This window comes from Polypterus senegalus, chromosome 6, assembly GCF_016835505.1.
Source record: "Polypterus senegalus isolate Bchr_013 chromosome 6, ASM1683550v1, whole genome shotgun sequence".
NCBI lineage: Eukaryota > Metazoa > Chordata > Cladistia > Polypteriformes > Polypteridae > Polypterus > Polypterus senegalus.
In genome coordinates this window covers 7,356,049-7,368,427 of record NC_053159.1, presented here as the reverse complement: position 1 = coordinate 7,368,427, position 12,379 = coordinate 7,356,049, and the positions used below count along the sequence as shown (strand labels likewise).

The 12,379-nt window shown below is 43.8% G+C and overlaps 1 protein-coding gene across 6 annotated transcripts in view; it reads right to left on the bottom strand.

Annotated features, from left to right (window-relative positions):
• The window catches only part of ikzf2 (IKAROS family zinc finger 2), a 188,007-nt gene that overhangs the window by 68,397 nt on the left and 107,231 nt on the right, over positions 1–12,379 (bottom strand). For all 6 annotated transcript variants that reach the window (XM_039755344.1, XM_039755345.1, XM_039755343.1 and 3 more), the window contains one exon: positions 4,198–4,388. In XM_039755344.1, coding sequence (XP_039611278.1) covers positions 4,198–4,276 — 79 coding nt within the window. In that variant the 5' untranslated portion in view covers positions 4,277–4,388. The remainder of the gene's footprint in view (positions 1–4,197; positions 4,389–12,379) is intronic.

The window sequence follows — 12,379 nt, the reverse complement described above, 5'->3', positions numbered from 1 at the left end:
CTCTTTCTTTGGAGGTTTCGTTTTGTCGAGCGTTCGCCTCGCTTCTGTATTAGCGGCTAAGCAAGGGTCTCTTTCTTTGGAGGTTTCGTTTTGTCGATGTGTTCGCCTCGCTTCTGTATTAGCGGTTAAACGAGGGTCTCTTTCTTTGGAGGTTTCGTTTTGTCGATGTGCTCGCCTCGGTTCTGTGTTAGCAAGCGAGGGTCTCTTTCTTTGGAGGTTTCGTTTTGTCGATGTGTTCGCCTCGCTTCTGTATTAGCGGTTAAACGAGGGTCTCTTTCTTTGGAGGTTTCGTTTTGTCGATGTGTTCGCCTCGCTTCTGTATTAGCGGTTAAACGAGGGTCTCTTACTTTGGAGGTTTCGTTTTGTCAATGTGCTCGCCTCGCTTCTGTATTAGCGGTTAAACGAGGGTCTCTTTCTTTGGAGGTTTCGTTTTGTCGATGTGCTCGCCTCGCTTCTGTATTAGCGGTTAAACGAGGGTCTCTTTCTTTGGAGGTTTCGTTTTGTCGATGTGTTCGCCTCGCTTCTGTATTAGCAGCTAAGCGAGGGTCTCTTACTTTGGAGGTTTTGTTTTGTCGATGTGTTCGCCTCGCTTCTGTGTTAGCGGTTAAACGAGGGTCTCTTTCTTTGGAGGTTTCTGTGTCGATGTGTTCGCCTCGCTTCTGTATTAGCGGTTAAACGAGGGTCTCTTTCTTTGGAGGTTTCGTTTTGTCGATGTGCTCGCCTCGCTTCTGTGTTAGCGGCTCAGCGACTTTGTCTTTCTTTGGAGGTTTCGTTTTGCTGACGTGCTCGCCTCGCTTGTTTTATTAGTGGCTAAGCGAGTTTTCTGTTTCCTCAGAGGCGGAGCCCTTACCCCGACTCCACCTCTCACTTCCGGGATGGACAGACAGACACACACACACTTCCATGCATAGACGTTACTATACAAGATGACAAAGGAGCCAGCAGTTCTCCGTCTCAGTTGTTTCCATGTACACTGCTGTGTGGATTCATCACACGCACACATTTAGGAGAAAAATGTGACAGACTGAAATTTTTTCTGTTTTAGACATCAAAATCATTTGGATGATATCCTTGGAAAGGAAAAAAATCAACGCTAGAAGAGCCTAACATGGCAGACACCTGCAGCCACTGTGGCCCTCCAGGACCGAAGTTGTGCACCCCTGTAATAATAACTAAAGTGTATTTCTGATTTAATGCAGTTTAGTCCTGTATTAAAAATTCCATTCATTACTCCTTCCTCAGCATGGCTTTCTGTTGGTACAGAAGTTTTCCGATAACAAAGCACTAGAATGGCACACCATTATCATTAACAAGATATTTGCTATCATTGTTTTCAATACATCCAATCATCTCCCTTTTGTCTCCCTATGTTAGAAAGCAGAAAGACGAAGCCTAAGAGTAAGGAACTTCATCTAGGCTATGTCACCTTAGAGGACTTTTCCAGTATTTTTCAGTAATCTTGGCGAGTCGGTGGCGCACTCCTGTTAAGTTGGTCATGTAGTGCGATATGCCAAGCGACTCACGCCAACTAGTCCACGGCAACTCCGACGAGTATGATTTTTGTCTTTAGCTGTATCAACGGGCTCTAAGGCCATGAGAGCTGACAACCCAATGAATGCCCATCTAGAATTGCAATGCATATACTGTAGGATGTAGAGACGAAGTATAAGGAATGCATTGTGTTTTGGACCTCACATACCAATAAGGGATCTAATCTGCAGTTCCCGGGCTATAAAAATTTTGCCATCCTTTGAATGAGATGTTAATCCGTAGTCCCAATTGTCTCATGACCTTTTATTCCGTCACCTCAATGAAGTCACGATCTGTGCACATGCGCGTCATAGCCAAGGAAACAGACACAGAACTGGTGGAAGTCGTAAGCAAACAAAAATGGCAAAGAAACGCTAAAAGAAAAACACAAAATCTCACTGATGGATCGAAAACTACAAATCAACGTACTAAATCCAATCCTTGCACTTAAAAAAAAACTCAGTGAGGTGAGGAAAGAAAAATGGGAAAAGCAACGTAAAAAACATTAAATTAACTATGAAACAAACAAAGCTGTAGAGCAATAAACGGTAAAACCGTTAAGTCCATAATTGTAAATCTAAGATGTAACAGGACTAGAAACGATAATAAACTGGAAAATAATTTCACTTTGTAAAACTATTACTTGTAACGTTCACTTATGATTAAAAAATTCGGACGTGAGTGTCAGTAGGCTTTGTGCTGTAGAATCCAAGTTAGCCGAACTACTCTATAACGTTTCAATAATTATTTACCGCTCTGATGTTGATCTTTCTGATTCTGAAAATTACGTTGACAACTGATGAGAGGAATTCATAATTCATTGCAGAATTACGAAATTACAGAATTGAGGGTTCCTCCAGAGGGCCTCTTTCTCTTACACTATTTGGCTCCAAAACTAATCTCATAACAGGCTGTGATGGATGGCCAGGATACCAAAAGGATGGGAAGATGGGGGAAGGCAGATATTTTTGGACAGTGCCTCCCCCCAAAACACTAGATGGCAGCTCCCATGCAATGTAGCGGTGCCCCGGATTCCTGCAGGGCATCCTGAGACTTGGAATTCGGTTTCTCAGCCCCGTTGGGAGCCGCCAGGAGGAACTGTAAAAGGACTGGAAGGAGCCATGCCTCATCCATAGCCCAGAAGTACTCACAAGTCAGAAGGACGGAAGCTCCGAAGTACAAAGAAAAAAAACAGTTCTCCATCTGACCCAGAAGTGCTAGCAAATCACATGGGACAGAAGCACTTCCGGGTCAAGGACTATATAAAGGGAACCCAGCAAGCGAGCCGGAGTCAGGTGAAGGTGGACAAAGCTTACTGGGAGGTGTGGAGGAGAGTTGGAGAGAGAATTTTATATCGTTGAAATTATTTATCTGTGCTATTGTGGGTGTGGTTCAAGAAAAGTAATTAAAATACTTCTTGGTACTTTTACTCGATGTCCAGAGCGTCTGTCTGTTGAGGTTAACGGGGCGACAGCGACCCCTAGCTTTGACAAGGCTTATGTTTCGAGTTTGGTGCTTTGCCGTCCAGCCGTTTTAGCTCTAGACGGTGCTGTGACACACACCCGCCCATCAACGAGATATCAACGTTTTCGGTATAGGAGACCCTAAAACATCGAGATCCGTCGACAACCAGAGAAAGAAATTTTGGACGAATCTAAAGCTTTCACTCCCCCCACCATAGACGACAGCTTACGGTGAAGGAGGACACAAAACAAAAAAAGGAAATCATATGTAGGAAAATTAAAGTTTTCCATGAACTCATTTTATTTAAAATCATCCATCCATCCATTTTTCAACCCACTGAATCTGAACACAGGGTCACGGGGGTCTCGAGCTGTAATGAGAGCATCACGCGACCAAGGACTCTGGAGGAGGAGGGGGGCAGCAGCGCCAGCCACTGCCATATTGTGCTGCCAATTAAACGAACTTTCTGTATGAGAGTTAAAAGTGAAAGTCCTATGAATTCCTGCCTTGGCATAGAGACGTTCGGGGTGGGCTCTGGCTACCTGTGACCTTGAAATGGAAAGAGCAGCCTAAGAATTAGGATCGGTGATCTGGTTTGGGTTATTTTATCGTAAAAGTTCATTATTAATTAACAGTTGCATTTGGCATTATTAATCATTGATAGGCTGAACCAGATACATTGATAAGAAAATGCATTGATGTATCGATTATTAGTCAGTCATTTAGTTAGACGCTAAATGCTAAGAACTTCACCAGCATTAGATTTTGTAAATGGGTCTATGCTGCTTAATTTTGCTAAATATATTTATGATGGCAAATTAATATAAATGAATATATAACTTGAGGCCAAATAAATATAAATGACCCGTATGAATGAAATCCTACAAGTCAATGTTATACTGTATCTATCAATGAAGTATGGAGTAAGCATGGAGTTGGTGACAGAAGGAGCTCCTCTATGACTTCCAGGTCAAAGTATCAGAGAAGGAGATTGTGTTTCATGGAAGCGGCATCCACAATTACATTGTAATTTATGGAAGCGGCCAAAGCAGCCTGTATTACAATTAAGGAAAACTGAGAGAATTAGGGGGTGGTGGTGGTGTGTTTTATTTACTGGTTGCTTACCAGTGTGGCTTCTCTTATGAACCATAAGCACATTGGGCCCAATGCAAACAATGCCACAGATGTCACACTTCAGTTTACCGTTGGGCAGTCGGATTCCTCCATTAACATTTCCATCCGGTCCCTGGCTGGTGTCATGGAGTCCGTTGGGGCTTCCCATTAGTGCATCGTCTACCCCACTCGCCTCCTCCACAGTGTGGGCTTCTTCCTCCTGATCGACAACTCTAGTTTCGGACTCCTCCTCACTTTGATCTTCCAGCTTGATGTTTTCCCTGCAAAAAAAAAAAAAAATGTGGTAAATGTTAATTTAAATTATATTGTTAGGTCAGGTTGGGGAACATGCACTGGTACAGTGTGTTGCTGCACCCACCATACGATGAAACATCTCAGGATCCCAGTTGGAAACCCCCCTAGGCAGATGTGCAGTCCAGTCCCACCCTCCAGAAATGACCATCTATCTGCCGCAGCCAGGTGTTACGTGGGTGACCCCCTTGGCAGTGGTCCAGCTTGTTCAGGGCTTCAACAGTGTGGGTTTCGTGAGCTGTATCACTGTCAGGGAACAACTGGTGCTCCTTCACAATGCAGGTAATGTGCCTCATTTGGGACCCCGTGAGCAACACAAAGTCTAACCAGTGGTCCCAAAGGATTCTCTGAAGAGACACAGTACTGAAGAAACCCAGTCTTCATCTCAGGTTACTGGATAGCATCCGTGTCTCATAAACAGGAAGCACCAGGACTCTAAAGACCTTCGTCCTTTTGCAGATATCGGGAGAGAGACACACACACCCCTTTCCAGTAACCTCATGACCCCCCATGCTCTCCCAATCTGTCTACTGACTTCATAGGAAGAGGCACCAGAGACGTGAATGTCAGTAAACCTCTCGATGACGAGGTCGACACTCTCTCCTCAGACAGACACACTGATGATGGCCGTGCCCAAGAGGTCATTAAAGGCCTGGGTGTTGTTTTTTATCAGGACACTCGCAGGCCCAGAGACTCAGACCCCTTACTCAGTCTCTCGAGAGCCCCCATCAGAGCTTCCAATGACTCCACGAAGATCGCAGCATCCCTGGCAAAGTCAAGATCAGTGAATCTCTCTTCACGGATGCTCCACGACCCTGCCCAACACCAGATCAAACTTTATCCATTATATTGACACCATTTATTATTTGGCTGACACCATTATACAAGGCACTTTACAACATTTAAGATTGTTTGTTCCATTCTTTTTTGTTTTCCAAGTGAAGTGACTTGCTCCGAGTCAGACAGCATCAGTGAACTCACAACCTCAGAGTTTGAAGGGTGATGTTCTAACAAGTTTCTTCTTAGAGCTGAGCACTCTGATCACAAAGTCCATTACTGTTTGTCAGTGGAGTGTTTGCTGATAATGATAGTAATAATAATAACAAGAAAAGTTTGTGATGCAGCATCTGTTGGAGTGACAAACGCAATGCATATGTCTCTGTTATTTGCCATTTGGTATGGGATTCGTAAAAGCAGTGTTCATATTTCCGAGGCGCCATCTGTTGGATCTGTCCTCTCTGCGTCTGCCGAGTTTCAATCACATTTTGTAGTAATAAAATAAATTCAATGCATTTGTGATTGAAACTCGGGAGATGTTGGGAGGGATGAAGGGCTCGGACTATAAGTTTATCTCATGGAGGCACGGTGGTGCAGTGGTTAGCACTGCTGTCTCACACCTCAGCTCACATTTTTGGCCTCAGTAATCAGTCCAGCTTAGTTGACGGCCACTTCCTTGCACTCTTATAATCCACTCCAAAGGAGTGTAATGTCTCCATCCCCATCGACTTCAACGCATTTCACCAAGTTTACCAAAACTCCTAAGCATTTTTGCATTCGCAGATTCAGCGGAGTTTGCTTTTCACTACCAATCACCAAATATGAAGACAAGAAAATACAGAGATTAGATATCAGCTCTAAAATCAAGTCAGCACTTTGTACTCGTACATATGAAAAAAAAGAGATGATGCAACGTTCACTCTAGCAAGCTCAACAGGAATGAAAGCTGCCCTGCATCTTTAATTTTTACAAATTCCACATCAGAGTATGAATTTTACAATTACAGCAAACATCAACCTGGCAAATATTCCAAACAGGAAGGAGGACTCATAAGTGCAGTTGCCACGGGTAACTTTACTCAACAAGAAATAATAATGCAATATTTCCTATTTTGATTTGTTAAATTTAAAGGTCACAAGCGAGCAAACATGTCAGCATACATTTTACCTTAAAACGAGTTCAAATGACGTTCAGACACACACCATTAAGTCGTTACCAACAAAATTGTACTTTTTCTCATGAAGGCTACCGTGCAACTTCTGGAAAATATTTTTGTAAGTGACATTTCAGTGGCACACAGTATGTTCACAAATGTGGTAAAACTCAAACATGTGTCAAGCCAGCATGGTTTCTACTTGACTTGTATGTTAATAACAACTGGGAGATTTAGTAGAAAAAGAGTGCGCGTTCATTTCACACCTTCCCCTTACTCAGAAATTGGGAGCCTGTGAGTAAGAAGAGTTTCACAAGCTATCAGAATGGTAAACGGATCAGAGTGAAAAACGTTCATTTGCATTTTTACAACTCTATGGAGTCCGAGTGGAATTTGGAGTAATATATGACATTATATTTTAAGCAATAAGTGAGTGTGCCTAAGATGATGCAAATATGAGATTCTTAGCATAACTGTAAATAAGCATGCCCATGACACTTGTAATCTAGGTGAAGACTAAACATTTATTTAAAATTTAAAGACAAAACAAATATAGTGCTTGACATTGTGCTTACACACAGTATACCACCCACCTTAATAAAAGGCTGTCTGTGTGTTTGTCCAGTTACGTATCATCTTACATTCCAACAGATGGTGCATCACAAACATTAACATGGCTTTTACTAATCCTACACCAAGTGGCATATACCATTTGTAGTAATAAAAAGCATTGCATTTGCCATTCCAACAGATGGGGACTCACAAATATTAGCAGGGCATTTACAAATCCTACACCAAGTGGCATTTAACATTTGTAGTAATGAAATGCATTGCATTTGTCATTCCAACAGATGGCACCTCACAAACATTAGCAGGGTTTTTATGAATCCCATAATAAATGGCAGATCACGTTTGTAGTAATAAAGTGAATTGCATTTGTCATTCTGATAGATGGGGCTTCACAAATATTAACATGACTTTTCTGAATTCCATATTAAATGGCGTATAACATTTGTAGTAATAAAATGCATTTCATTCGTCATTCCAACAGATGTCGCACCACAAACATTAACAGGGGTCTTACGAATCCCATTTCAAATGGCGTATAACAGAGACATATGCATTGCGTTTGTCATTCCAACAGATGGCGTATCACAAATATTTCTAGTAATAAAATGTAATCCATCCATCCATCCATTTTCCAACCCGTTAATCCAAACACAGGGTCACGGGGGTCTGCTGGAGCCAATCCCAGCCAACACAGGGCACAAGGCAGGAAACAAACCCCAGGCAGGGCACCAGCCCACTGCAGGGCACACACAAACACACACACACCAGGGACAATTTAGGATCGACAATCCACCTAACCTGCATGTCTTTGGACTGTGGGAGGAAACCGGAGCACCAGGAGGAAACCCACGCAGACACGGGGAGAACATGCAAACTCCATGCAGGGGGGACCCTAGAAGTGAACCCGGGTCTCCTAACTGATTATTCATTCATTCAATAGTTGGCTGGTCCTAAAACACCTACGACACCAGTACCAGAACATCTGGATCCTCTGCAGTTTGCCCAGTAGACACATACTGTGTAGGTGCGGACGATGCTCTCATCTCCACGATCTGCGGAGTCTACTCCCACTTGTCAGGCTCATGTTCTTTGACTTTTCCAGTACTTTTAAACACCATTCTCCCCCATCAAGGCCTTGAATCTTGATGCTCCCACAATCTCCTGGATCAGGGAACACCTGAATAACGGATAGGAGTTGGTGAGGGTGAGGGACTGTGAGTCAGAAATGGTTGTGTGTTAATACTGGGGTATCTCAGAGGACTGTCCCTGCACCCTGTTTCCTGTACCCCATCCACACAACAACACAATACCAGCGCTTGCCATCTACAGAAATTATAGACCATAAGAAGAAATCTGGCAAACGAGAGGAGACCTTTCAGTCCATCCAGCCCGTTTATTTAGATAACAGCTAAGCTGTCCCCGATGATTTGTCCATCACGGGCCGCATTAGTAATGGAGATGAGTCCAAGTACAGGAAAGTCATGGAGGACATTCTCTTGCAATGTTCCTGCAAGTAAACAGCAGAGCTGGTGGTGGACTTTCAGTCTGCCAAGAAGCCTCTGAGACGGGTCACCATCCAGGGGGAGGACGTTGATGAGGTGCAGAGCTACAAGGACCTGAGGGGGTCACTTAAACAAAAAAACAGTACTGGTCTGACACCCCAGTGGTGCTGGACAAGAAGGACCAGAGCTGACTGGACTTGCTAAGGAGACACCAGTTTCGTGATGTGTGCAGCAAACTACTGGAAACGTCCTACCAGTTCATAGTAGCCTGTGTGGTGTTCTACGCTGCACCAAACCTGCACCAAAATGTTTCAAATATGGGATCCACCCACCTCCATTACCCTGAATCGGATTAAGTGAAAAATGAGGTCTGACAATGGACCGGTGGAAATTTAATCAGTTATAAATTAAAAGAAAATAAAGGAAACAATGCTACAAAATGCCACCTGGGGGAAGCAACTTGAACTCAAAAGATCAAACTTATCAGGAAAGCCAACCCTGGATAAACCAGAAGTGTTTGTGGAAAGAGAGGATGCTGGCAAAATTGGATGGCCATCATGGAAAATCCCTTCCAGGAGGTGCTCTCTTGGGCTCATTCCACCATGATATGCTAAGAAGTGTCACTGGGGGTCTTTTCTGCCCACTGCTATTCATTAAGTAAGTAAATACTGTGAGATATGGCCGGCCGTTCATCCTGGCCAATACCCCCACGCCGCTAGATGGAGCTCTTCCGGCAGCATGGAGGTGTCCCGAATTCCAGCTGGACATCATGGACATTGGAGTTTTCCTTCACAGGCCTGCTGGATACCATGGGGGCCGCAAGGGGACGCTGCAGGGAGACTCAGAGACTTTTATTTGCCCTATAACTCGGAAGTATGTCCAAGTCACAGGGTCAGAGGAAATGACATACTTCTGGGATGAAAAAGAGGAGTTTTGATCTGACCTGGAAGTGCTAGGAAGTCACATGGACTGAGGGCTGAGAAGCACGTCCGGGTCATGGACTATAAAGGACTCTGGGAAATCCTAGACAGACGAGCTGAGTCGGGTGGCAGGGGACAACGCATCTGGGAGAGTGGAGGATTGTTTGTGTATTGGTTTATTGATTACTATATGGTAATTGTGGAGTGGAGGCTGCTTTGTGCACAATATTATTATAATAAATCCATTATTTGGAATATTATTTATCTGGTGTCTGGTCTGAGGGTTCAAGGGGATGACAGTGCCCCCTATCTGTCACAAAACATGAAAATAAACTGGTTGATGGAGTGATTGATTGATTGGCTGTATTATCTATATGTCCTGTGAGTCTGTATCCTTGTTTTTTCACGTTTCTGCTGCTGCATGTATCAGAATTTCCCTATGGGATTAATAAAATGTATCTAATCTAATCAAATCTAGTTGTACATCTTTTTACCCCAAAGTTAAAAATATTCATCTACTGTAAGATGTTGTAAAGGTTTATTAATGAAACTAAAGCAAGCCATCATAATCTGCCTTGTCGGTTCAACTTGCTCATGCTAGGGACCGTCCTGCTTCTGCAGCCATCTGCTATTATGGCTTTAAAAACTCGCCTCTAAACTCATCCTAAAAATGAAACCAGCAACCGTAAATCCAGGTTACAATCATTTCACAAGCTGCTTTCAGCGTGACATGCACACCAGAATAGAAACGTCCGCAAGACAGGGAGTGAACCAGATATTGTTAAGTCCCAGCATTCTCTGGCTTTATCCTGAACGCAAACCAGTTTGTCCTTAAATAGACTGATCTGGCCATTCCTGTTTCTTTAAGGGCATGGCAACACAGCAGATTCCTAAAGGAAACTCCCCAACGTTTTCTAACGAGAGGTGGCTGCTATGCTCACCGAAACTCACATCAGAACTAAATAGTTTAATGACGCATTATTGAAAAAAAAAAATAAAAAAATAATAACCTTCCTTAGGTTTACTTCCTGCTCTGCGACCGATTTTGCTGCCCAGCATTGGATTCTGGGGGTTTAAGAAAGGAAAGGCTATATAAATAAATGAAGGCCATCGATCTGATTTACACTCACGGCATGTTCTGTGAGGCTGTTCCTGTTTCAATACCACATCCTGATGGCATGTGTGTGTGTGTGGGGGGGGGGCACTGTGTTGGTGTGTGCCTCCTGATGGACTGGCACCCAGACCTGAACTTGCACCAAAACGTTTCAGCCATGGGCTTCTCCACCTGCCTCCATTACCCTGAATCGGATGAGGTCTGATAACGGACCGGTGGATATTTAATCAGCGATAAATTAAAAGAAAATAAAGGGAATGATGCTACAAAATGCCTATATTTTATATATTTAAAAGGGAGCCGATAAAACAGTTCAACCAGATCTGCAGCTCTGCCTACAGGTAAACATCAGTGTATCGGATTTCTAAGAGGGCAGCCCAAGTTCAACGCGCCGTGGTGTCAGATAAACTGCGTAACTGGCTTTGGATACTCTGGAGGGCCTAAAGCTGTTGTCACAATAAATTGAGTAAAAACATGATGGATAAACACAAAGAATGCTGGAAACTTACGAATTTCCAATATTATTAAAAAAAAAAAAAAAAGAAATGAAAGTACATGGGCGGCACAGTGGAGCAGTAGGTAGCGCTGCTGCCTCACAGCAAGGCTTCCCGGGTCCACCCTGCGTGGAGTCTGCATGTTCTCCCCGTGTTTGTGTGGGTTTCCTCCTACAGTCCAAAGACATGCAGGTTAGGTGGATTGGCGATCCTAAATTGTGTGTGTGCCCTGTGGTGGGCTGGCGCTCTGCCTGGGGTTTGTTTCCTGCCTTGTGCCCGGTATTGTCTGGGATTGGATCCAGCAAACCCCCATGATCCTGTATTCAGGATAGAGCGGGTTGGATAATGGATGGATGAAAGTACAACGTTCTTTTTTTTGTTTTGGGTGGCACAAGGGGACTGGGGTATATCCTGGAGATTCGCTGTGTGAAGTTTGCATGTTCTCCATGGGTGCTGTGGCTTCCAACCCCCACATTCCAAAGATAAGCAGGTTAGGTGTGTGTGTGTGTGTGTGCTCACCCGGTAATGGACTGGCACCCTGGTCCAGGGTTTGTTCCTGTCATGTGCCATATGTTTGCAGCGTGCGCCTCAACCTTCCCTGTCACCCTACTCAGGATAAAGTGGGTCTGGAAGATGGACGGATTTTCCTTTTTTTTTTTTCCTTGTGGCAGAGATTTTAACTCAGAAAACTGTCGACTCAACTAAATCAGGGGCATCCGTCTCCAATCCTGGAGGGCCGCATTAGCCGCACTTTCTCAATCGGTGACCTGCTTCTGCTGTTAATTGACTTCCTTTGCCCTCATTTTTAATTGCCTTGTTTTTTAAGACTCGGCCCTTCAAATTGATTTCTTATTTTCCTTCAATGGCAGCCAAACAAAAAAGACGTGAACTGAGCCAACAACGTCAGGGTCTCAAACTCCAACCAGTTTCTTAACTGGAAGTCGATTCTTGTGGTTAATGACACCCATTATTTAATTCCACAGCAGACTTTTCTAAAACTGTTGATTTTCAAAGATTGCCACCAAAATGTTTCATGGACCTGAGCAGCTGAACATTACTGAGGCCTTCATCTTTCTTTATTTTCAGATATGTGTATGATGGACACTATAGGAGGGTTTGCCCCACCCTTACCTTACAGAACCTATTACTGCCGATACTGCAGGCTAAATACTGCGATCGTAAGATGAAGACTTCCTTCACATTCCGAGAATATGAAAGGCAAGTGCCGGAGGCTGAGCCATTAACTACACGGCGTCCACGCTCTGGAGCGATCTGCTGAGCCACATGAGAGAAGTCCCCTCAACTTCAGCATTGAAATCCGAGGCTCGGGACTCGTCGTTTTACTGTAACAAATGACAGCGGTTGACATTCTTTGACATCACTCTCTTGCATTGCTTTTTAAATGAAGTATGTGGTTTTGTTTCACCATC